The 24,798-nt window shown below is 42.7% G+C and overlaps 4 protein-coding genes across 9 annotated transcripts; 1 reads left to right on the top strand and 3 right to left on the bottom strand.

Moving 5' to 3' along the window:
• Positions 1-600: 600 nt before the first annotated feature.
• On the bottom strand, positions 601-11,603 carry nckipsd (NCK interacting protein with SH3 domain). 2 transcript variants are annotated; one of them, XM_028999165.1, is made up of 13 exons: positions 11,332-11,603; positions 9,428-9,540; positions 8,895-9,105; positions 8,737-8,812; positions 8,097-8,647; positions 7,859-8,029; positions 6,828-6,914; positions 6,572-6,710; positions 6,360-6,440; positions 6,146-6,274; positions 5,936-6,028; positions 2,293-2,465; positions 601-2,171 (listed from the first exon to the last, which is right to left on the bottom strand). In XM_028999165.1, exons 2-13 carry the CDS (start codon positions 9,472-9,474, stop codon positions 1,950-1,952), a joined length of 1,980 nt encoding a protein of 659 aa, XP_028854998.1. In that variant the 5' UTR covers positions 9,475-9,540; positions 11,332-11,603; the 3' UTR covers positions 601-1,949. The 2 variants fall into 2 exon arrangements, with proteins under 2 accessions (XP_028854998.1, XP_028854997.1); XM_028999164.1 differs by lacking the exon at positions 11,332-11,603 and adding an exon at positions 10,891-11,209.
• Positions 11,604-11,739: 136 nt separating this feature from the next.
• LOC114801167 (rab GDP dissociation inhibitor alpha) lies at positions 11,740-18,616 on the bottom strand. Of its 2 annotated transcripts, XR_003751462.1 has the most exons (13): positions 18,418-18,616; positions 17,871-17,978; positions 17,671-17,767; positions 17,098-17,232; positions 16,816-17,014; positions 16,206-16,337; positions 15,991-16,090; positions 15,735-15,906; positions 15,489-15,633; positions 15,280-15,334; positions 14,629-14,829; positions 13,087-13,561; positions 11,740-12,586 (listed from the first exon to the last, which is right to left on the bottom strand). XR_003751462.1 is itself a non-coding variant. In XM_028999166.1 (11 exons), exons 1-11 carry the CDS (start codon positions 18,457-18,459, stop codon positions 14,686-14,688), a joined length of 1,329 nt encoding a protein of 442 aa, XP_028854999.1. In that variant the 5' UTR covers positions 18,460-18,551; the 3' UTR covers positions 14,401-14,685. The 2 variants fall into 2 exon arrangements, 1 of the variants encoding a protein (XP_028854999.1); XM_028999166.1 differs by lacking the exons at positions 11,740-12,586; positions 13,087-13,561 and having other exon boundaries at positions 14,401-14,829; positions 18,418-18,551.
• Positions 11,810-14,124, top strand: ndufaf3 (NADH:ubiquinone oxidoreductase complex assembly factor). Its single transcript, XM_028999172.1, has 5 exons — positions 11,810-12,110; positions 12,403-12,598; positions 12,689-12,755; positions 13,146-13,246; positions 13,489-14,124. The coding sequence occupies exons 1-5, from the start codon at positions 12,022-12,024 to the stop codon at positions 13,582-13,584; spliced, it is 549 nt and encodes a 182-aa protein (XP_028855005.1). The 5' UTR covers positions 11,810-12,021; the 3' UTR covers positions 13,585-14,124.
• A 992-nt stretch (positions 18,617-19,608) lies between the features above and the next one.
• LOC114801168 (zinc finger protein 239-like) lies at positions 19,609-22,505 on the bottom strand. 4 transcript variants are annotated; one of them, XM_028999167.1, is made up of 3 exons: positions 22,319-22,505; positions 22,189-22,240; positions 19,609-20,722 (listed from the first exon to the last, which is right to left on the bottom strand). In XM_028999167.1, the coding sequence occupies exon 3, from the start codon at positions 20,606-20,608 to the stop codon at positions 19,625-19,627; it is 984 nt and encodes a 327-aa protein (XP_028855000.1). In that variant the 5' UTR covers positions 20,609-20,722; positions 22,189-22,240; positions 22,319-22,505; the 3' UTR covers positions 19,609-19,624. The 4 variants fall into 4 exon arrangements, with proteins under 4 accessions (XP_028855000.1, XP_028855002.1, XP_028855003.1 ...); XM_028999169.1 differs by having other exon boundaries at positions 19,609-20,719; XM_028999170.1 differs by lacking the exon at positions 22,189-22,240.
• Positions 22,506-24,798: the final 2,293 nt, after the last annotated feature.

Below are 24,798 nucleotides of genomic sequence, written 5' to 3'. Positions count from 1 at the left end.
ACTGTCCGGGTCGAAAACAAAAGCAGCCCCGGACGTTCCACATGCAGATCTTGAAATAATGAAACGTTTACACTCTTGCGTTTAATTTTAATATGAAGGTAGGTGTGTGAAAAGAAACAATAACTATATATATACAAACAAATTGACACATTTTATAGTCAATGCAGCAATGTGATACTCCCAGCAGCCAATTTCTGATTTATAATTTTAACGATTAACAAAAGAAAACGAAAGAATTGTCTGCCCTAACAAAACCATGAAAAACATCTCTGTACATGACTTTGTATGTAATTGTAATGAGGTCAGAGATCTCAGATATTCAACAGTACACTACATTTCAGCAAGAGGAGTCTCATTTCTCTATTCAACGTAAATTTGCTTCACATCACTGGTCTGTGACCAGCTCAGTAATGTGGCTCTTGTTCCTCTGAGCAGTCTGGTTTTTCATATGAACATATTATTAGAACATGCAAAATCAGTTGTTTTAGAAGTCTAGTGAACTAGAACATGCTCCGTGATGCAGCCATACTTTGGTCATTTTTGTCACTCTTTTCATTGACAAACCAACATGTGAGCAATATAATGGAAAGGAGCCTTCAGTATTTAACTTAACTGGCATTGTTTATTAGTTTGTAAACATTAAGAAAATACATCTTTGCCATCTCCATTCTCTCACATAATTTAGAACAATTTATTTGAGAAAATATAATTTAATTGTAACATTATTCAAACTAGCATAATGTCAGAAGCATGGAAACCGATGTCAAACTAACACTCATTAAACATCATGGACACCTGTGCATGCTCACACACACACACACACACACACACACACACACACACACACACACACACACACACAAGCTTTATAATGCATGACAGTAATGTGTGTAAAGTTAAACATACAGCATCATAGGTGTATTACTGAAGCTTCCTCCAAGTAAGAGGAATTTGCCGGTTTTACTGCGATACTACCAGTGAACACAGAGTAACAGGCCTGCTGCATGCAGGGTAGAAGCTCAACAGTGGGATAAGAGGTAGAAACAGATGTTTCTCTTTATATACACAGCGTGTTCGTGCTTGTTGACTGGCCAGCTGAGATAAAAAGAGGTTTTAGTGCTTCAGCACAGAGCAGTTAAGACATGTGTATGGCAAAGATTTATTGCTAAGCTCACAGTATGGGGAAGGGCGTGTGGGTTTGGGTGTGAATGGCAGGGCATGTGGAAGCAGGTTATGGCTGTAGGTAGTCATTAAGAGACAGCAATGCCAGCCATTTAATTACAACTGCGCTCATTTTTAATACCCAATAAAGCAAGACCAAGAGTTAATTGGGTATTAAACTCGATGTTCTGTGCAGGTATGCTATGCTGCTTCAGAAAGTATGAGTCAGCTGGTGCAGAAAATGCAAAAAAAAAAAAGTATATGGTAATATTGAGGAACTGAATTTGAATTAAAGCTATTTGAGATACAAGTCTAGTATCTGAAATAGTGAAATAGTCTGTATATAACAATCTGGTACTAATACAATAATTTGTTAAATTATGCATTAAAAGCCAGGTAAGGATGCAATATTCAGAGGCATGGCATTTTGAATCCATCCTTCTGAAGCTGGAGCTTATCATGGGTGGTTTCTGGGATATTAACTAAAAGTACCCATTGCTTATTATCTTTATTCATTATTCAAAGGGAATAGGCTGAAATGCAGCAACATCCTACTCCCCTTTTCATCCATATTAAACCAAGAAGCTAAATAACCTGCTCCTAACATCCATTTTCATTCCAGATATGTTGGAAAGCTGTTGGTTTTTTGGTGTTTTGAATATTAATTATTTGAAAACAATGAAGTATCAGGCGAAGAACATTAAGGTTTTGTCTGTCTAGTTCGAATGGTGCAACAGGACCAGCTGCCTTGTGTTGTAATGCAGAACTACTGGCCTGGGTCTCACTCATCATTTGCTCTCAGAGAACTGTGGGAACTCTTTAAAGATCTCCTGCACTATGAGTTTGTCCATCTGCCTTGCTGTGGTTGAGCCCTCATCCTCGCCAGTGTCATCCTCCTCTCCCACAATCCTTTGCAGGGCCGACTGCAAATCAGACAGGCGGTGCTGGTGCTCCAGGTAGTCAGTGGAGCGCATGATGGCGTGCATGAGGGAGAGGTACTCCATCCTCAACTAGAGAATGAGAGAGATTGGGGAACGTCACCATGATACAGTGTAGCAGCAATACAAGTATTGTCATTATAAACCGTTTCATTCACATCAACAGCACGTCTTTTGTGTCAGCTGGTCACACCTTATCTCCAGGTGAGAGGTCCGATATTTGTCGAACACAAATATCAATCATCACCATCATGTCAGTGTGGTAGAAGATCTGAGCAGTGTCTTTACAGGCGAAGATGTCCTGCAGGAATTTCAGCACTGAGTGTGGAGCGGGAGGTTCGTGTTTAAACACACAGACTGGGTCGTCTACAGAGAGAGAGAGAAGGAAACATTTATCGTACCAATCTGAATAATATGAGTGGACTGGTGAAGCCTAAACAGATGCAATGATTCAAAGCAAAGCTACAAAATGCTTTACAGACAGTATAAGATAAATGAAATAACACACCAACGTTAAACCACATCGACTCACTCAGGTTGAAAGCCTGTATAAAAAGTATAAAAAGGAGTCTTTAGTCACATTTAAACAAAAGCCCAGTTACCTTTCCACTCCAGCTTTTAATAGTAACTAAACTGGCTTAATTTTGGTTTTAAAGAGAGATAGCAATAAAATGAAAAGCAATGTTGAACTAAAAAAAAAAATAGAGGTAGAATATGAAAGTGGACCCAGAATAGACCATGTCCTTCTAAAGATACAATATCACCATGTAAATAATCACAATATATTTCTGTATTGATATTTTCTAACACCCGTACTGATTACCCAACCCATTTCTCTACCTATGTTAGATACAAATTATCTGATAGAATTTCACCTTTAATCCATGGGGAATTACCAAGAATTTGGTTGTGGTCTTAGAAGCAGCAATGTCATCTAAAATATTTTAGCAAAATATAGAAAATGAAACACTCACAGAAAGTTCTAAGGTTAAACCAATGTCTGAAGTATGACCCCAGCTGAGTGTAGGCCAAACACAAGTTGCAGCTTTAAAAGTGGTCAGATTACACATCTGCATTAATACTAAAAAGGACCTAGTCATACTCATGCAGATAACAAGTCAGAAAACTGACTGATATCGATCTGCATCGATGCAATGCATAACATAATCGATTACATTTTAATGACATTGCTAGGTGATTTTCTGGCAGTGGCTTAAAAAGTAGTGCCAGTAGTGGCAGTGCAGGTCTGGGTAGGAGTTTCACACTGCATGGCACTCAGGACGGCCTTGTTCTTGGAACGTGATCAAAGTTGAAATGTGTGCGGTGGCATATTTTAGCGCAACCAATAGGATCAAAGTTGGCTAGTGATCTTTCTTCCACTTCGAAACACACACACGAAGCTGGAACGGAGAAAAAGCTGAACCGTCTCTACATTATTGTCTTACCGGGAGTTTAGAAAACCAAGCATATTAACTTGTGCTGAGCCCTGCAGAGAGCGAAGCAGAGAAAGGAGGCCTGCCAGGGAGAAAGAAAATCTCAGATGCTCTCTGCATCAGGACCCGAGCTGACGGGTGATGTACTACCAGAATTTACAACTGTTACAATGTAGAAAATATATGGGAAGCATCACGATGCATCGATATTGAGGCATTGATAATTGTAATCGAATAGTTAGACCAGTGAAGGTTCACACCTGGTGGCCTAGCGGTTAAGGAAGCAGCCCCGTAATCAAAAGGTTGCCGGTTTGAACCCCGATCTGCCAAGGTGCCACTGAGCAAAACACTGTCCCCACACTTCTCCCCGGGCACCTGTCATGGCTGCCCAATGCTCACTCAGGGTGATGGGCTAAATGCAGAGGACAAATTTCACTGTGTGCACCGTGTGTTGCTGTGTATCAGAAGTAAAGAATCACTTCACTTTAAATAAAAATTGGATAATAAAAAAAATTTAAAAAAAACTGCACAACGCACTGCACAACGCTATGGGCAGAGTATTTTACACACACTTTACATGCCATCATTTCAAACTTGAAAAGTTGTGTAGATGTTGTGTAGATACCACCTCCCCAACCAGACTGAATAAGCACTGGCTGGGCAAGATGATAATTGTCCCCTGGTTGCACCAATATCTCTGTTCGAAAAAGGGCGTCCATGTCCTTGGACTGTAGAAACTCTTTAAAATCAATTGCTCTTTGAAAAGAACAGTGATTGATTAACACTCCAAGCAGCGGTTTATTTCCGATATTGGGACAATGAAAATGTTTAAGAGGCAAACGATGTGATGCACAGCCACCCAGCTCTTGATCCAAAGGAGAACAGCCGCACTTTTCCCAAGCTTCCTCCAGCATACCCCCGTACAAGGGTGATCCAAAGCAGTGGCAGTGACACACGTCTTCAGAGTGGGTAACCGAAGCTTATTAGGAAAATGTAACTCATTGGTCTGCTTTCCCAGCCATGCAGCGAGGGCTCATTAATAAAACATTGTCCTGATCAATAAGTCACTGCCGCATGAGATTGACCAAACTACAGGGTAATAAAATGTAATAAAACAGGACACACACAATGGTGCCACGCGGGCGCCATCTTTCAGTGGTGCAGCAAGTGAACAGTTTTTACTTGGATTTCATACATTGGCTGAAGGAGAAAGGGCAAGTGTCCCTGAAATGGTCGAAATTGTGACCGCATGGGATCTCCATGGCGGATCAGGATTCGAACTGACAACCTTCTGATTACGGGGCTGGTTCCTTACCCACTAGGCCACCACTGCCCCAGTCAGGGAAACAGTATTCCCTGGTGGCAGTACCAACTCCCAAAAAGGTTCAAGATTGAATTATAGATGAGGATGTTATGGGAAAAGGTATCACCATGCAACTTACTGGACTTAAAGGTCCAATTATATGATTTTTTTTGCTTTTATATCAGTCTTATTGGTCCCCTAATACTGAATTACAGCCACTTTGATCCAGTCCCACAATGAGATTTCCCAGGACGCGATGTTTCGGTGTCTGTAGCTTTAAATGCTAATGAGGAGAGAGAGGCGGGACAAGGAGGAGAACGACCTAGAAGTTGAGGGGGCATGGACGTCATCAACACCATTCACCAATAACAATGTTTGGCACAGACAGGAGGTAGTGTTGAAGTTTTTCTGGAAAAAAATTTAATGAACCCACTGATGGAGCTAAAAAAAATAAATAATTTGTGCTCATTTTTACATCCAATCACAAGCAACTACAATGCTATGCACATTTGGAATATTTTAGGGGAGGAAATTCTCTGGGTGGAAAAACATGGTAACCTTTCACCTTATGATGTTATAAAGGGACAAATTACAGATCCGACCACCTGAGTTGCCCCTTTCTGAACAGCGAAGCAGAATGGCCTAAACACTCATTACATCTATCAGCATTTCCAGCCACTGCAGGACCACAGACAAGCTGGGGGAACTCGTATTAATGTTAAATTTGAAATTTTCATAATAGGGGACCTTTAAAGGATCTGCTACTGACAGCTTGGTGCAAGATGACATAGCATACCTTCAGATGTCTTTTGATGGCAAAATGGAACCTACTCAAGAATAAATTATTTTGTATCTACAGTTATAGTCTGTCTCCTGTTCTTACCTGGAAATAGTCATGATATAGAATGGTCATGGTTTAGGAGAGAGTGATACAGTCACCCTTATTCCAAAGAGGCAGCACAAAATAATTAAGCTTTGTTCGTTGTAATTCATTTGGATATTTGATTAGGACACACTCTTAACTCTCATTCAAGTGTCCCAATCTTCATACAGTAACTCAATTACATAAATATGTAAAAAAGCAGAACTAAGCATCTCACCTCCTCGATTCAGTAGCAGTAATATTTTCTCAGACAGGATCTTCACATTGTGCCGCTTAATCAACATTTGCATGATCACGTTAGTTTTGGGAACTAAAAAAAAAAAAAAAAAAAAAACAGAACACAGAACAGCACGTCACACATGAGAGAAGAGCAAATGACACAAGTCTGTTGTGTTGCTCCTATGTTAACAATTAAAGTGATGTGTACCAGTAAGGTGCAGATTGAAGGCCAGTAGGAGGTTGAGGAACAGGTCTGGTAGCTGCTCGGTGGGGTCAGAGGGCAGACCGTCCTCAACGATCTCCAAAAGGAACTGAACAAACTCGATGTTCAAATGCTCTGGCATAGAGAAGACAGGACGCATTGGTGAGTAATGGGTCGTGTCGGAGGGCATTACACCTACAATAAAACAACTATACCATACCATAATGGTGATAGGGCACCTGCTCCCCCATACAGAAGATCATGGTCAGTACCAAGGCAGTGTAACACATCTTCTGGTGCTCTAATGTAAGATACACATATCTTGTCAGAGCCTGTTTGTACTTTTAACAAACATTCTTCGTCATTGAAATTAGCCAGGTTTTAGAAAAGGCTTCGATATTCTAAAACCACCCGCCATTTAGCCCTCCTCACCCTGAGTGTCAGACTGGAGGTCTCTAGCCAATTCCATGGGCAAGATGGAGTTGAGAAAGGTGGAAATAAGGGCGGAGTCAAGGTTACACATTGCGCCAAAAACTTTAAGGAGTAGAAGGCGCAGAGAAACACGGTGTTCCTGCAAAAAAAAAATTAACTATTAAATATGAATATATGGACTGTAACATAAAATAGGACCTGCACATTAATTTTGGGTCATTTCAGTCCACACTGAATTACAGCAAAGACTTCCTACCATCTGATAGTAAGAGACAAGTGACAAGACAGGCTCAAAGTGGTTGGTCTTGCACATCCTCTTCGACACCTCTGGGTCCGCATCCGTCTGTAAAGAGTGAGGTCACACGTTCAGTGCACGCACTCAGGGTAAAAATGCACCACGAGGGTAAAAAGATCTTAGCAGAGTCAGCAAGAAAAAAGCCTGGCTTTATTCAATCAAAAATAGCATATGGTTAAAAAAAAAGGATCATTATTAAACAATTTTACGCTCAAGCATTTTAATATATCTGCAAGAAACTGAAACCTGGGAAAACGGAATATGATATATTTTTACATATTTGACTAGAGCAAGTACACTAGTTCCTCCTGAGTGCTGCCTGACAACAAAAAAATTGCTCGGAATATCGGTTTCCTGTCTGTACTAAGTGAAAGTGATTGTGTTTGACATTGTGATACAAAGCAAGCACAGCACACAGTGACACAGCGAAATGTGTCCTCTGCATTTAACCCTGCATCAGTTAATACAAATGTGAAGTGACTGTCATTGTGATAAACAGCAGCACAGCACACGGTGCACACAGTGGCCTGTGGTGACCTAGTGGGGCAGTGGTGGCCTAGCGGTTAAGGCGGTGTGTATCACAAGTGACAATCACTTCACTTTAAATGTGTCCTCTGCTTTTAACCATCACCCTTGGTGAACAGTGGGCGGCCATGACAGATGCCCAGGGAGCAGTGTGTGGGGACGGTGCTTTGCTCAGTGGCACCTTGGTGGATTGGGATTCGAACCGGCAACCTTCTGATTACGGGGCTGCTTCCTTAATCGCTAGGCCACCACTTAGTGACATTTACATTTATGGCATTTGGCAGACGCCCTTATCCAGAGCGACTTACAACGTGACATAACTGTTGCATAGCTTTTGCTTATCTTATATCCCCCTCAGGCGACTTCATAACACATCGTTTTTCACACTCAATCTGAGCCGCTCTGTATAAATCACGTAAACAGTGCGCAGCAAGTAAAGTTCTGTTTTATTTTCTGCAACATCTCACCAGTATTTGCAGAAGTTCTTCCAAGTAACAAGCTATGAGGGCATGGTCTTCATACAGAGCCCAACTCCGCTGTTGCGCATCATCCCGGTGGCGGGCCAGGTCTCCAAAAATCACCTCCAGACGCTGTTCATCATGACACACCTGTCCCCGTGGCAACGCTGCACCCGAATCCTGGAAGTGGAGTTCTCAGGATTAATATGGTGAGAGGTTCTGCACCATAATCCAGTACTCTACTGACCTTGTTCTCCACCAGTGACAGCAGAACTTGTTCCAGGGCAGCAGATGCTTGTGGTATTGTGGTCTGCAGGTGGCCCACCACCACACCAACGGCAACTCGCGATAGCTCATAGCTGAGGCCTGTGTTCTTCCGAACCAGCTCAATTAACTCTGCCCCTGTAGTCAAGGGAACAGGGTCTGAAGAGGTGGGGCTGGCAGAAAGTGTGGGAGGGGCCAAAGGCCACTCGGCATCTGGCTGTTGTAGAATGTCAGACTGTAAGGGAGGGGTTGGTGTCGGGGTGGGCTGGGGCTGAGGGGCGGGGCCTTTTTTTGATACACTTGGTTGAGGGGAGGGGTCAGATTGTGTATTATCAGGGGGAGGGGCCGGGGCCTTGGCACGACTGGGCACTGGTGGTGGGGTACTGGCCACACTGGGAAGACTGAGATCAGATGACACAATAGAATGGGAGGAGCCAGAGTCTACAGAGACGGAGCTGACTGAAGGGGAGATTCCAGCTGAAGGGGTTGGGGCTGGACCAGCAGAGGAGACTCTAGGTGCAGCATCTAAATCAGCTGAAATAGAAAAAAAAAAAACAAGGGGATGGGTAACCTGAACCTGAAACGTTCCAAACATAGTTCATAGAACAAGGGAGGGCTCTGACCAGGGCGTCGGCTGTCCCTGCGCTTCTCAGGAGGAGGGGGAGTTATGGGTGCAGCACGGCGAGGCTGTGGTGGCACCTGTATGATATTAAGATATAAGCACACAGAAGACCAGACAAACTGATCTTGAGCATCAGATAATGTATAGATTCTGTAGTACCTGGTATAGGCCCTTATCTCCTGGTGTACCCTCAGGACTGTCAGACAACGGCTCGCTGGCCTGGCGTCCGTACGGTCGGCTGAGCCCATTGGGTGGCTGAGGGGTGTGGCTGAGCGAGAGCTCGCTGGTGGACGAGGAAAGAACCTGCTTGTTACTGGAGGGGGTCGGGCTTCGGCGTGACAGGATCTCCTTTCTGTGATGGATCAATTTCCTGGACATGAAGGTAGACATGGGAGAGCAGTGAACAGAAAGAAAAATGATAAATAATATCACACCGAAGTAAGGAAAAAATTGTTACTATTGGCCAAATAGGCTATAAATGATTAGTAAAGGCTGAGCTCAATCTACCTCATGAGGCCGACTATAATTATTAAATTCAGCATGCAAAGAAGTAATGTTTATCACACTACTGCTTGCGTTCAATGCGGAATTCATGATCAGAACGAGTCAGCAACAGACTCGGCTGCGGTCACCGCTGGTACCCAGTAATATCTGCTGTGTGTTGAATCCTACGTGCATGTGTATTTACTCACTGCAGCACATCTCTTTGTTCCAGGTTGTATCTGCCGCCATTCTTCATGGCCACATTGTGGATGCCCTCTATTGCCCTGTCAATGGACTGCAAGACCTCATCCTGCTCTGGAGCCTGTGCATTGGCAGAAATGTACCAGTGCAAAACAGATAATTAATTAAATCAGAAAAAATAAATCATGCAATTCTGCCTAAGTGAGCAAAGTCACTTCAAGCAGAAAATCTGGGACAGTTATCTAACAATAAGCCAGAATGCCATGCCTGCTGCCAACTGAACATACAAAGCTTAACAGCAGTTTCACTACAGGACACTGTGGTGTGTGTGTGTGTGTGTGTGTGTGGTACTCGTAGATGATTATTATTTAAGATTATGTCTTAAGACTATTTTAATAATTTGATTCTATGACAACCATTCATTGGGGCAGTGGTAGTTTCGCGATTAAGGAATGAGAAGGGTGATGGTTTTCCTGCTGCGTCTCAACTTCAACAACTACTATAAAGTCTCAAGAGGAACTGTCCCTGACTGTCCCATGGTCCAGGAAAGGCCACATTACTGTATTGTATGTGTGCATCTTTGATGTATGCAGATGTGTAGCATTGAACAGAGCCCTCTTGTTTTTCATGCTGAACTTGTCTTATTTTGTGTATCCCAACACCTGCCTTTCACATTTATTTTTTTGGAAATATGGAAGCCTTACCCAGATGCCCAATTTGTCTCCTTTGTATTTGTGGTTGTGTGCACCATGTGCTGTGCTGCAGTGTTTCACAATGACAATCACTTCACTTTCACTTCATTTTTTACCATAGACATGTCACGTTAGAAGAGTTGGGTCATTTCAGTCCTACATCTACAGAACATGGTTTCAAGATAATATTTATATAGAGATTTGTACCACTAATGTATGAAGCAAAATTGCGTCTCTCATTCTGCTGCATTTGCTCATTTCACTTCATCCTAAAACACATTGTGAAGTGAAACTGAGCTAAATATAAGACACCCCCTCTACCTTGCAACTCTATGGAACTGTTCATCTCATTTCGCCCTCCATTTATTTCATGTGTTCATTGCTGAATAAAAAAAAGAAAAAGATCATGGACTGTTCCCTGATAATTCGTGCTACTGATGAAAAGAGACAGATCCAACCATGAGCAGCTCTCTGTACCTGTGCCAGATCTGAGGTTTGCGTGGGTCACGTGCACATTTAATGATTGAAATGCACTAATACATTTTTCATGCACTTTGGCTTATTTCGCATCGACCTCCCCGAGGGCACGAAACGCCAGATGCCAACAAGCCACCGGGCAAATTCGTCCACGATCTGCGCTGGAAATGCGGTCTTCAGATTCCCTCACTCAACAATTCCCAAGATGCAGAGAATCAGCAATTTATGTGCGCAGCATTCCCAAAGAGCCGACTGCCACGGGCACCAGAGCGCCCTGCAGCCCGCCCCGCGTGGAAACTAACCTGGATCTTCTCGATGTAAGAGGACGGTATGTACCCGGTTTCCCCGGAGCTGCACCGAGAGCCCAGCCACCAGTGTTTGTTGCTGCGCTCCAGGATTAAGAAGCTCTCCCCGGCAGCGAAATGGAGAGAGTTGGGCTCCGTGGACCGGAAGGCATACAGAGACTTGTACATGGCGAGCAAGCGTGTCCGTCTCGGCTCGGGGTTAAATGGGTTAAACCGACCCGCCGCCGCCGCCTTGCAGCACGACCGGCGATCCGACTCTGTCTCCGACTCGCTCCGACTCTCCGGGCACGTAAACACTGTAGGGGGCGCGCGCGCGCAGCCACGCCCCTCTGCGTTCAGGAAAAGCAATCGTTTGCAGAAAAGAAACGAAGGGCGCAAGCAGGGCAACAAGTCGAGCGTCGAAAGCCGTTTGGGACGTTCGGAAACGAGTTTGCCCACCTGTTATGGCTGTTCACTGCTCACCGAGGGTGATGGTTAAAAGCATCTCATTTCGGATACATTTCGTTGTGTTTTTGAACATACTGTTTGTGAAGCACAAGGAAGTAGACGTTATACAGTTCTTATATACAGCACGTTGACAATGCATTGCTGTAATATTTAATATAATATTTATTTAAAAATAGTCAGGACCCCAACAAGCTGATAGCGTCGTAACTATATTACAGGAATTCGTTATCATCGTGCTGTATATAAGTACTGTGTAAGGTCTACTTCCCCCAGCAGCTCTCAGGTCAGATGACCACTTTTTTCTACGACTTTTCAACCTCGATTTTTCTACCACCTGACCCCTACGGGGCTCCGTACTACAGACGTGTTGACAGCATGTCCTCTTATAACGGGTCTCCTTTTATTCCTTTAACATATTACATACATACGTTATATTCAATGAATTCTAACTGAAATTAGAAAAAAATAGATCAAAACATTTCCAAAAACACTGACTCAACGTTTAAAATTCCTTAAACACGTAAAGCGAATTGTGTAGACCATATTGACCATCTGCACATTAAAACTAAAAAGCGGCATCCACCACACTGCTAGCCAGTTAGCTGCAATGCTAAACAGGAAGTAGAGAACCCACGCGTGCAACCAACAAACGTGTCCCCGCCGCAGTGCACTCGGCGCGACATGGCGCCTGTCTCGATGGGAAGAGTCCTGCTGCGGGGGTCCTTACACGGTCTGCGCCTTGGTCCCCGCGCGTCCTCGCTTTTAATCAGGTACGGACCAGATGCCCCAGGGTTCGAACGTTGGGTTCTATAGTGATCTGTGGATATGACCTCTGTGGGCATTTATTACATTCCTTTACTCTAACTGTACAACCGTAAATGTGAACCCGTATACTATCTGTCAGATAAGGTCACGGGTTCAACCCCCACTTACTATCATCGTGACCCTTAGCAAGACACTTAACTCTGAGTGTCTCCAGGGGGGGACTGTCCCTGTATGTCGCTCTGGATAAAAGTGTCATTGAAGTGGTGAAGGTGGATCTAATTTGAAGTGTTAATTTAGACCTTCTCTAGCACGTGCTCACAGGCTGAGTCCTACCGATGATGAGATGTACCAGAGGACCACGGTGTCTGTGATGCAGAAGGAGCCGGGCGGCGGGATTCTGATCCACAGCTACAGCCCACAGGGCTTCAACATCGATGGCAATCGCGTGTACGGTCCCTGCGCTGTACTCCCCTCTGCTATTCTGCAGTGGAATGTAAATAAGACCTGAGTTTGGACATTTTCATTTGAAATACTAGAATATATTTGACAGTTTATTGTCTTTTTTTTTTTTCCATATCCATAGGTGGGCAGTTGTAACGACATCACAGCTGCCAGTTTGACCTTGTTCTACATGATTGAACCGCGCATTGGTAAGACTTACTTTTACAAAGGATACCATGAAAATTCCCATAGTAATATAATTAGAATATAGTGGAAAAAGCTCAGTGGCTTTTGTAAATTAATTAAAAAAGGTAAAGCATTACACTGTAAAGTTCGTCATAACATGTAACGTTATGTAACGAGCATAAGAAATCCAGTACATCATATTATTAGAATACTATTTAGTGATTAAAGATAAATACAGTAATACAGTGTTGTCAAGCTTCTGAATAGTATTTTCATTTATACTATCAGCATTCGGTTGGCTGGATGTTTACCTTTTTCAATAAAAAAATAATTTATTTTTTACAAGGAGCATACCATTGCAGGAATGAGCTATCTGCATGTCCAGGCCTGTTAATAAGCATGTCTCTCTTCAGAGGTACTGGTCTTGGGGACAGGTGGCCGTGTGGAGCGGATAAATCCAGAGACAATTGCTTTTCTCAGGAAGAAAGGAATTGCAGTGGAAATTCAGGACACAGTGAGGACACTTTGCTTACTTTGAACAATGTTATATCAAATGAACCAACTTAGGAATTTAGAAATGGAATAAAATGATCGCACTTCAGTGATTTGTACTGATCTAAACATGACATGGGGAAGAAATTTCAGATTTGTGTAACTGAGAAGTTGTAGTGCACTTGTAGCATCCTTATACATGACATTGTGGTGTGATTTAATTTAATCCAAGTGAACTAACCCTCTGCATCCCTTTCCTTGAAGCCAAATGCATGTGCAACATTCAACTTCCTGTCCAGCGAGCGGAGGAGAATCGCTGCTGGCCTCATCCCTGCACCTGCCAGTAAAGAGATTGAGTGAGTCGTTTCAAGCTTCCTCTACTGGGAGACAGAGGTCGTCACAGAGCTCACCAGCTCAGGGACAGAGGATCTTCCCTGAAGAGAACCAGGAAGCAGCGGCTGGCTGTGACTGTCTGCTGTCTGAAAACAGGGATTGCTTGAACTCTTATGGGAGATTTATTGTTGCTAATGTTCCACATTAAACTTGGAAAATGCATAAAAGTGTAAATACAGACGGTGGATTCTGTAATTTGTTGTCTTTACATTTCACTTTGGCATATCAGTGTTACAAGGTTTGTAGTGGTGGCCTAGCATTAAAGGAAGCAGATCCGTAATCGGAAGGTTGCCAGTTCTAATCCCGATTCACCAAAGTGCCACTGAGCAAAGTACTGTACCTGGGCGCCTGTCATGGCTGCCCACTGCTCACTAAGGGTGATGTTAAAAGCAGAGGACACATTTCGTTGTGTGCACTGTATGCTGTGCTGCAGTGTTTCCCAATGACAATCACTTCACTTTTAACTTATGTTACAATAAACTGACCATTTCAATTACATTTATTTCATGCAATGAAATTCAAATGTGGTTATTGTGGTCCCCTTACACTGAGTGTGATATTTTCTCTTTGAAATGGGTGTGTGGCGTCCTGATTCTCCAAATGTCGATCCACTGATGTGCCACCTCACAACTTACAAATTGTAAAGAATCTGCTATTGACCACCTGTCAGGCTATGTGCGCATGGACAAAGGATGATTAAAGGGTCTTATCTATAGCCTGGATCTTGAATGTGTGTGTGTGTGTGTGTGTGTAATCTCTCAGTGAACGTGGTGGCCACTGACCTTCATTTGGAAGGCTAAGCTTTATTAATCCCTCCTTCTGTCTAACACTTTCACAAGCCTTCTCTCATCTACATATCTAACATACCATATCTGAAACCATCAAATAAACACCATGTTGCTGCTTTACTTCCTTAGAGATACAGGGACAAATCTAAATTTGAACTAAACTAAATAAAAGTTACAACTCCCATTAATCACAAGCAATGACAACAGCACAAAAAGAACTTGCCACTGTTCACTGCCACGGCTTTGCATTCAGACAGTTCAGTCGCGGGTTCTTCTGTTGTCACTCGTTATTGTTGTCATACGACTGTCTCTGGACTCCACAGAAACAGAGCTCTGTGCCTGTGATGCGCCGGTACATGTCCTTAATGTCATTACACTCCGCTTCAAAGTGCGTTGTGGCGTCGTACGACCGGGAGACAAAGATCTAGAGAGCAAGCATCATCACCAAATCAGCATGGTTTCATTTTATTTGCAGACGTAGATCCTTGGTCAGTAAAATTAACAGTGGACTAGGACTACAAAGACAGTGCTTGGAGTTAATAGTCATTTCTGTTGGTCATTTAGCTTAGCATTTCTGCTAAATAGCATAGCATGCCAAACTCAAACAACCAACATGCAAAAGATGTGTTATGTTTGAAATACATTTCCTAACAGGCCCAGGCTTAGTTGTCTTATGCTATCATCACATTAAAAACGAAGGCCTGGTTTGCTTGGCTGCCTTTTCGCTGCCTTTTCATGCTACACATGGCTGTTTCTTAATAATGACTCAGGTCACCAATAACGTCTGGATTTGCACAGGGAAGCCAATTTTTTTCAACTGTTTTTATGATAAATGGTCTCAAATTATAAAAAAAAAGTAAAAAAAAAAACGTACCTGACTCCTTCTTCCATCATCCAAAGGAACCATAAAGTTGCTAATTGAAACAAATCTGTAGGCCAATCACACATCATTTTCACATTCATCACTATTGAGAGAGTGACAATTCTATACAAAAAAAAAATATTAATGGAGCCTCTTATGGGAATCTGAACTAGATTAAGTTTTGAATGTAGAATTTGTAACTTATTTAAACATTTTCTCACTTCTGCATGATTGGTTCCAGTAAGGCCAGTCCTGGCTGCACTTCTTTCTCGGGGTTACTGGTTTCGACAGTAGTACTCACAGAGGCAACATACATTCCTTCAGAGGCTACGCTGTGAGTATGGGAGACCATGCAGATGTAAATGTCTGTTGAGATGACAGATGCAAGTGATATTTGCAAATCAATTTAATACGAAAAATCATATGTGGACCAAACCAAATTTTATCTTAAAAAAAAAAAGTCTTACCTGACTTTCGATTGACCTGTGTTTGAGGGATAATTATCTGACATGAACTGGCATCGTTGGTGTTTTTTATTGGATGGTTCAACAGACAGATGACCCGTATCACTCGGCCCACCTTCTTTACGCGATCAGGCACATAGCTGGGATCACAGATGAGATGTTTGCAGCGAAAAAACTGATTAAAAAAATGTAGAAGGTTTTGTTGGTCTCTGATATGCTCACCAGCCCCCAATTCACATCACCCCTGTCCTCTGCTTACCTCTCCTCCAGATTTCACTCCCACAGCTTTGCCATTTTCCATGACAATGTTGTCCACCTGTCGATTTAATAGGTACGTTCCTCCATACTCTGCACTGAGCCTGATTCACAAAGATGAAAGTTTCATTTAGGTTCGCGATTCCTCTTAGTGTTCAATTTGACATTGGTTTTGTACCAGTATGTCAGCCCATAGTTGCATCATTGTGAGTGTTTTACCGGGCAAAGCCTTGCGGTAGTTCCCCCATTCCATAAAGAGGGTAGAGGTAGGGGCTGTTGTTGTATCGGGCCAGTGATTCAGAGTACAGTTTGATCCGCTGGATTGTCTGGATACATGGCTGGTCCAAGTAACTGAGTGGTAAGGGACAGAAACTATTCAAATTCAAATGGTTTTGTTAGGAGTACATAAAAAGTGTTTCTTCTTAAACACCTTGATGTATTGTCTTGTTGAGTGCATTATGCTTGAAATCATTATAGCTGCAATATACCGTGTGATGTACTGTATTATTAGAATTGGATTTAAATGTTTAGGGTAATTTTTAAATATCCTTGTTTTCCACAGAAAAAACATTGTCAAAATGACAAAATTTGAATAAATTATCTATATACTCTACTAGCACTTGCTTCTTTAATAAGTGCAAATGTTTTCAGATATACTAAAAAAAAATAAAAAGTGTACTAAAAATGAATGCAGCCAGTCAGAACAATTGTTTCCAAAAACTGACAAATTTAAATTTCTAAACCCTAAACTTTTGAATGGTAGTGTGGATGTGTATAAATGCCTGCAACTGTTTTTTTGTTGTGAGCGTGGTTTTGTGTGTGTACATACTCATCACTGCAGTGCAAAGCCATGGCATGACCGGTGAACTCAATGACCTCTGTGCCAACGTCAAAGTGATGGAAAACCTCCCTCATAGTGGTCTTCTGTGGGTCCATGTCATGATATGTCCTTGGGTCGCGCTCATCAAGATTGAGCATAAACTGGAGAAGCTTCCGGAAACGGCGCCTGTCAAACATCCCCATCAGATCTGAAACAGAGTAGTCGTGTCAGTGGTATCCCCAACTGTGGTCCCCAAGAGGCCAACTTATTTGTAACTGAATGACAGGTCACCTGAAGTCTGAATTTCTGCCTCGGTGGAAGGAAGTTTGTGAACCTTTCCAGCCTTAAATACATAACTTCCCTCAACCACCTTAAAATCGAGATACCGTGTTACTTCTGTGTACAGCAAGATTTTTACAAGCATTCCTGAAAAAACATACACAAAAGAAAGGCAGGATTTGGTTATGTAACTGTGAAATGCTTTAGAGGAAAATACAATTTGCATTCACTTCCACAGGAAATACTAATAATATTTGCAATCAGGGGGCAGTGGAGGCATAGTGGTTAAGGAAGCGGCCCCGTAAAGGTTGCCGGATCGAATCCCGATCCTCCAAGGTGCCACTGAGGTGCCACTGATCCCCACACACTGCTGCCCACTGCTCACCAAGGGTGATGGTTAAATACAGAGGACACATTTCATTGTGTCACTGTGAGCTGTGCTGTGTATCACAGCGACAATCACTTCACTTTCACTTTATTTCACTCTCAATCATTAAATATTACTGCATGAAACACAATATAAATATCATAATATTAACTATTGGCATCTCAGTGGTCTCATGCACCTACGTGAATCCTTCTTACCATTCGCCAAGAGGAATTTGGGGATGAGGTCAACATTCCAGTCTTTTCCTCGTCCCATGGATATTGGAGGTTCAGAGATTTGGAACTTTTTATATATCTGCAAAAACATCAAGAGATTATGTACACTGTACAATAAAGTTTATACGACTAATAATTAGTTGCAATCCACAGAATATCAGAACATTGTGGAATAGACACACCTCTTCCAAGGGAGAGATGGAGGCACTCTCCCCCCCATAATAACTGTTGCGATCGATGTGGAGAACTTTCTTCCCGCTGACCGACATGATGCCTGACAGAATACATTCCTAAGGGAAAAAGAGTGTCCGTCTTACAGATAATACATTTTAATCTCCTTGAGTTTTACTAGACAGTCAGGCCTTTTTGAGGATTAATTGTTGCCTAGAAATCCTTCAGCAATATCTCAGGTAACAATTTACACACTCAAACAACAAATTCTGATGTTGTATATGCACACTGGCACACAATAAGTTCACTTTTAAAAGATGAGACACTTGATGAATAACATAAAATAAAACAATCCTTTATTAGTCCCACAAGTGGAATGTTTGCATGGTCACAGCAGCAAGTAAACAGTCCAACAAATCAATACAATTTGAAAATATGAGTGTGTGTGTGTGTGTGTATATATATATATAAAACTTAAATAAGTACATGTATGTATAAATATATGTAGTAGTAGTTCAAATTTAGTAGTAATTATAATGCAAATATAACATATTTTACCTTGAGCCCTGTGCCCAGCACAATGAAATCAAACTCTTGCATCCTAATCTTTAAAATCCTTTATTATTCTGCGATATTTCCGTGAGCAGGCTGTGCAGCAGGAATATCCTGCAGCCTTAGTGTACCAATGTGTCGCATATGATTAATTTTCTCCATCCACACATCATGGGTGGCCCTGCAATAATCCTCTCAGCCATAGATAATCGAGAGAGAGAGAGAGAGAGAGAGAGAGAGAGAGTGTACCTGCTTACAGTAATGAGAAAGGGAGTTTAAAATGACCACCTCATGTCACTACTTCTCATTTAAGGTAAAATATTTATGTTCAAATGTCAGGATGAGCAGGCAGATGTTGGGCCACAATGCATCTCAGATATGAGATATGATATATTTTGTGTTGTGCTTCACCATAGAATAAAATCTCTGTCAGGGACTAGAACTGCGAATATGTGTATGAAATGTGTATGAAATTTGTGATTTAAACTTGCCTTGCTTTAAAATGAGTTGTACAGTGTTTCTGTTAAAATGCAAAAGCTATATTCTTAACCCAAGGTTTAGAGAAATTGTTTACATGTAGTTCCCAACTATTTCAGTAATTTGTAGAAAATGTGCTTTTTTTGATAGACCTTGATGGATGAAAAGTATCAAACTGTTGTATTGTACATTTCTTTCAAATCCTGAAGTGTCCTCCAGTGCAGGTACGCGTGGGCCGATCACTCTGGGCTGATGCGTTGGCTCTCTGGACCTTGGTACTGCTGGGCGGAATAATGTGATCAGACACATTACCTGTACTTTACAGCCTAGATTCAAGTATGTGAAAACAGTCATGCTTCATGAAAATCATTGCCACAGTAAGTGTGCGGTATATTTGGCCAAAATAATAACAAGATTATGACAAAATGTGGCAGCTTGTGCAATTTTAATGGCACCCACTTATGTGCATTAGAAGAATTCCATTTAAAACAGAACAGGGTGTTCAGGGGCTCCTCCGGATCCGGGGCTGGGACCGGAATTCCGTGTCCGTCCTGTGTTTTCACCTGTGTATGATAATACGAAGCAGGGCCGTTGTTCGGTGTCCTGTGCTCTTGTCTCGTGACGTTGTGCGGATGCGTCCTCCTTACTCGCGATGTCCAGCCACCATGACAACAACTCATCCCGTAATACTTCCCCCCGGCAGAAAGTCCATTTAGCCTTTCAAATGATCCAAAAGTCATCCCACGCTGTTCAAGGAGCCCTCTTCAATATGCAGGAGCTGATGAAGATGATGTTGTGAAGCCGTTTTAAAACTCTTGCCGCAGTGGAAGCAGATGTGAGGTTTCTCGTCAGTGTGGACTAACTCATGTCTCTTGTGTTCACTCAGCGTCGTGAATGTTTTCGAGCAAATGCTGCAGATGTAGGGCTTCTCTCCGGCGTGTCTCCTCAGGTGTGTCTTGAGGTTGGACGACTTGGAAAAGCGCATCCTGCACTGCGGGCAGCGGTGAGGCCTCTCTCCGGTGTGCACCATCTGATGCGACTTGAGCGATGAGGCGTGCGAGAAAAACCTCCCGCAGCGGTCGCACTCGTAGGGCCTTTCTCCCGTATGGACCACCTGGTGTCTTTTTAGAGCCGAGGCCACCGCGAAGCCCTTCCGACACTGCGCGCACTGGAACGGCTTCTCGCCGGTGTGTATGCTTCGGTGCGTTTTAAAGTCGGTCGCTGCGGTAAAACTCTTCCCGCACTGCTCACAGCAGTAGGGCTTCTCCCCGGTGTGTATCCTCTGGTGCTTTTTAAGGTTTGATGCATATGAAAAGGTCTTTAGACAGTACGGACACTGGAAGGGCTTCTCTCCGGTGTGTATCCTCCGGTGTGCCTGAAGGTGGAATGTTCGTGAAAACCGCGCCCCGCATAGGTTACACTGGAAGGGCTTCTGTCCGGTATGAACCCACTGGTGTCTGTTGAGCGTGGACGCTTGGGAGAAACTTTTCCCGCACTGTTCGCACTTGAAGGGCTTCTCTCCCGTATGAACCCTCTGGTGCAGTTTAAAAGCCGAGGCGTGTAAAAAGCCCTTCTCGCACTGTTCGCACTGGAACGGCTTCACGGCAGCATGTCTCCTGTGGTGTCTTTTAAGAGCCGATGCTTTTGAGAAATGTATGCCACACTGCACACACTGGTGGGGCTTGTCTCCAGTATCGGGCGATTCACTTGAAAGCCCCATCCTAAACCATGCACAACGGTGAAGGTCTTCCAGTTTAAATGCTGATGTGCATGAAGACAACTGCTGGGACTGGCACAGCTTCACTTGTCCATCTGTCTTCTTTTGAAGACTCTACTGTTGGGATGAGAAACATTTCAAGACTCCACTCAGCTTTTAGTGATATTAAAAGTGCCACATTTAAATTCAACACTAGGGGTGAAGCAATGAAAAGCGATTTTTAAAAATTACAAAAGAACAAAAGAAATTAGCATTCTACCACTTTGTGCCTCAAGTACGAGTTTCCCACCCAACTCAGGTCTTCAGACCAGGGACTATTGTCTGCTCTTCGGTCACATTACAAGCACAGAGGTGACAGGGCCTTTGCAGTGGCTGCCCCACGTCTATGGAATGACCTACCCATCAGTGTCAGACAGGCTCCGTCAATCACTGTTTAAAAACTCACTTTTACCCCCTGGCATGGTTCTTATGCAGTGTTTTGTGTGGTTTCTTATGCAGTCCTTTCTTAACTCTTTTAATATGTTGTCTTAAATATTCTCTGTTCTATTCAATCCCTTGTTTAATTCAAATTGCTGCATGTTTCTCTTATTTGATTTTATTATGTTTTCTTTTTATTCTTTATCTTTAATGAACGTTTTGTCCATGTCTGTCCTGTTCCTGGTATTTAACTTATTTTTTAATTTAGTGTACAGCACATTGGTCAGCTCCTTTGTAGTGTTAAAGTGCTTTATAAATAAATATGCTATGGTATGGTAAGTAGTAACTGTGAGATAGTATTGTGTCAAATTGGCCCCTGGTGCCACAGAAATAGCAACGTTAGGCTTTTTTGTGGCGAAGTCTGCACATCCTCTATGCCTAAATATCACCATTAGACCATATGACAGTATCATAATTAAAAGGATGTTCAAGGAGCATGAATCAAGGTGACAATTCTGAGTGATGCGGCCTAAAATGCCTGCTGTTTTTCTGTACAGAGTACTGTTATACCACAAGTAGGTTATGAAATAAACAGGCCATCGGGAAAGACACTATATTGGCTGGAAAAGGGGGGGGGAATGAAATGAAAAGTCTCTGCAAAGAGTTATGGTGTTTGGGAAGAATAACGACCACAATAATAATTACATTGATATAAGGAGAATGCAGGGGGCAGTGATGGCCTAGCGGTTAAGGAAGCGGCCCCATAATCAGAAGGTTGCCGGTTCGAATCCCGGACTGCCAAGGTGCCACTGAGGTGCCACCGAGCAAAGCACCGTCCCCACACACTGCTCCCCGGGCTCCTGTCATGGCTGCCCACTGCTCACCAAGGGTGAAGGTTAAAAGCAGAGGACACATTTCATTGTGTGCACCATGTGCTGTGCTGCTATGTATCACAATGACATTCAATTCACTTTCACAATATATTTCAGCTGTATATCAAATGTGTTCAGTTGTCAATTTCATTTTGATATATATCCGTCTCGTATTTATTCATATGGTTGTCTTATTATGTCACAATTATCTAATTCCTTTAGAACATTTTGGAGTTCCACAGTCTTGCTCAGGGACACGATGGCAGTAAAGTGGGGTTTGAGTGTGGTACCTACCAAGCTACTATCAGCCGAATGCTATACGTCTCGGCATTTTCTTCTCACACGCCTGTAATCAAGAGACAACTTACACTTATCCGAACATGAAGTTAATGCCACATTATAATTTACTTTGCCAACAACCTACCTGTATGAAACCAGAGGCGAGCTCGCAAAGGCTGCGGAAGGGGGAGCGGAGGGACAACAAAAGCCAGGCCGCCGTCTGCTGCTGTGCTGATTTTTTATTTTTTTTTTGCTGCTGCTATAATAGTTAAATTCAGGATCATCTCCTGGAACCAGATGGAATCAGAGAAACGCGTCGCTGCCCGGTTTGGACCGGAAACCCGGCTTGGACTGCGCATGCGCAAGATCACGTCATCTCACTACTCTACGGCTGCTGCCATTTCCCCCAAATTCACGACTTAGGCAGTGCGCGTACGCTATTTGTGACCACATTATTATACATTTGAGGAGTTTGGTTTGTGCACTTTTGATTAAATGCAGCGACCTGATTTTATAGGAAAACCGATCGAGTAGCGGTCAGCTCCCGCGGTGGAGCTAGCGTGATTTTGTGCTTAATTCAATATGTCGCTAGTCGAGTTGGACTGCGCTTGCGTAACAGCACGGTTATTATATATTATTATATATTATATCGCGTGTGTGCATTGTCTAAATCGGGTATCCTGTTTGAACCTGGTGAAAACTGCAGCAGACGTAGAGCAGGCAGTAGTGGCCTAGTGGTTAAGGAAGCAGCCCCATAATCAGAAGAATCCCGAACCGCCAAGGTGCCACTGAGCAAAGCACCGTCCCCTCACACTGCTCCCCGGCGCCTGTCACGGCTGCCCACTGTTCACCAAGTGATGGGTTAAAAGCAGAGGATACATTTCACTGCGTGCTGTGCTGCAGTGTTACACAATCACAAAGACGTGCATTTGCTTATGCGCAGGGCCAACTATGGGTGCGAATGTGTCAACAGAGCTGCCATCTTGGGACGGGGTAATGCTCCTTTAAAATTAATGAACGTCTATCTGGGCCAGAATTAAATAACCATAAACCCGACAAATTTGAGAGGCCATTCACTGTTTTGGTTCTTAACAAATACGTTTTTGATAGAGAATCAGTTTTTGTTAATTTTATGATCAAAATCTAATCAATATACAGGTGGACAGACACACCTTCTCATTCAATGTGTTTTCTTTATTTTCATGATCATTTACATTGGTAGATTCTCACTCAAGGCATCAAAACATTTACATTATATTTACAGCATTTATCAGACTTATCCAGAGCGACTTACAATCAGTAGTTACAGGGACAGTCCGCCCCTGGAGCAACTTAGGGTTAAGTGTCTTGCTCAGGGACACAATGGCACTAAGAGGGATTTGAACCTGGGTCTTCTGGTTCATAGGCGAGTGTGTTACTCACTAGGATACTACCACCATACTATGAATGAACACATGTGGAAAACCTCTTGAAGCTCACTGAGAGAATGCCAAGTGTGCAAAGCAGTAATCAGGGAATTTAGCATGAGCTTTTATGTCCTAATTTTTTAATTGTGCTTTAACACTTCAGCACAGCACACTGTGACACAACAAAATGTGTCCTCTTCTTTTAACCCATCACTTAGTGAGCAGTGGGCAGCCATAACAGGTGTCTGGGAAGCAGTGTGTGGCAGTGCTTAGTGCTTAGTGCTCAGTGCTTAGCTCTGGATTCGAACCTGCAACCTTCTGATTACGGGGCCACTTCCTTAACTGCAGTTCGTAAATGTGATTATAACAATGCAAAGTATGTTAACAGTTTTGACACGTTTATGTGAAATACAAACAGAATTAAATATTGGCTGATCTTGCCGGAGCAGATCTTTAGAAATGACCTGAACAGTTTGCAGTAATTTTGTCACCACTAGATGACACTGTTTGTTTGGCTATATTTTTGTGCACACACGCCTAGGACGTTTTTTACTTTTGCTCCTTGAAACGTATCGTGCAGAGCGCATTTGTGAGTGAACCAGTTTTATTTCTTGTTTTCGCGCCGCTAGAAGGCGATTGGCAGACTACATTTCCCATAAGGCAATGCTGCTGACGCCGAGCTGTATAGAAGCTCACATAACAGACGTGCAGCGAGGGTGCAAAACAGGCATTACGCAAAGTGTAAAGTCAGATATAAATGTGTGTTTATTCTTATTAATAACCTGTTTCATTAGGTACATCTACTTTATTAATTTGGCTATATACAAGCTTTTTAAAATTAAATGCAGATATGTTTAACCATGTTAAACCATGCAACCATGTTTAAAATACGTGTTTTTACATATCTGCATCAGTGTTTACTAGTATGTTGTTCAATAATAGTTTTTCTCTAACAGTCTGTTAAGTTTTAAGCTTGTGTGTACGAATGAAGGATGCCTTCATTCGTTACTCCTCAGTGTACCCTGACTTTGTCCATTTGAGTTGTCCAGCCAGGACAGGAGAGACAGGGCCTTGTGAACTTTTTTGGACTTCAAATTTGAGACCCTGCAGAGCTTGTGGTTGTGCTGGCATTTCATATTCGCGTTTATTAAGGGTGTTAGAAAATATCGAAAAAGCGATATATAGCAATATTTTACAGGGTGATATTGTATCGACACAG

Source organism: Denticeps clupeoides, chromosome 12 (assembly GCF_900700375.1).
Source record: "Denticeps clupeoides chromosome 12, fDenClu1.1, whole genome shotgun sequence".
Classification (NCBI taxonomy): Eukaryota; Metazoa; Chordata; class Actinopteri; order Clupeiformes; family Denticipitidae; genus Denticeps; species Denticeps clupeoides.
This window is presented reverse-complemented; position numbering and strand designations above follow the sequence as displayed.

What these genes read in the sequence shown, in the direction of transcription:
- LOC114801168 (XM_028999167.1), bottom strand. Translation starts at nt 20,608, where the DNA reads ATGGGGCTTTCAAGTGAATCGCCCGATACTGGAGACAAGCCCCACCAG.
- LOC114801167 (XM_028999166.1), bottom strand. Translation starts at nt 18,459, where the DNA reads ATGCAAGAGTTTGATTTCATTGTGCTGGGCACAGGGCTCAAG. An exon ending in GGCAGAAATTCAGACTTCAG is followed by an intron (nt 17,015 to 17,097) that starts GTGACCTGTCAT and finishes ACTCTGTTTCAG; the next exon opens with ATCTGATGGGGATGTTTGAC. An exon ending in GAGTGAAATCTGGAGGAGAG is followed by an intron (nt 15,907 to 15,990) that starts GTAAGCAGAGGA and finishes TTTTTTAATCAG; the next exon opens with TTTTTTCGCTGCAAACATCT.
- ndufaf3 (XM_028999172.1), top strand. Translation starts at nt 12,022, where the DNA reads ATGGCGCCTGTCTCGATGGGAAGAGTCCTGCTGCGGGGGTCCTTACAC. An exon ending in GCGTCCTCGCTTTTAATCAG is followed by an intron (nt 12,111 to 12,402) that starts GTACGGACCAGA and finishes GTGTTAATTTAG; the next exon opens with ACCTTCTCTAGCACGTGCTC. An exon ending in CATGATTGAACCGCGCATTG is followed by an intron (nt 12,756 to 13,145) that starts GTAAGACTTACT and finishes GTCTCTCTTCAG; the next exon opens with AGGTACTGGTCTTGGGGACA.
- nckipsd (XM_028999164.1), bottom strand. Translation starts at nt 11,061, where the DNA reads ATGTACAAGTCTCTGTATGCCTTCCGGTCCACGGAGCCCAACTCTCTC. An exon ending in CAGGGACAGCCGACGCCCTG is followed by an intron (nt 8,648 to 8,736) that starts GTCAGAGCCCTC and finishes TTTCTATTTCAG; the next exon opens with CTGATTTAGATGCTGCACCT. An exon ending in ACCTCTCACCTGGAGATAAG is followed by an intron (nt 2,172 to 2,292) that starts GTGTGACCAGCT and finishes CTCATTCTCTAG; the next exon opens with TTGAGGATGGAGTACCTCTC.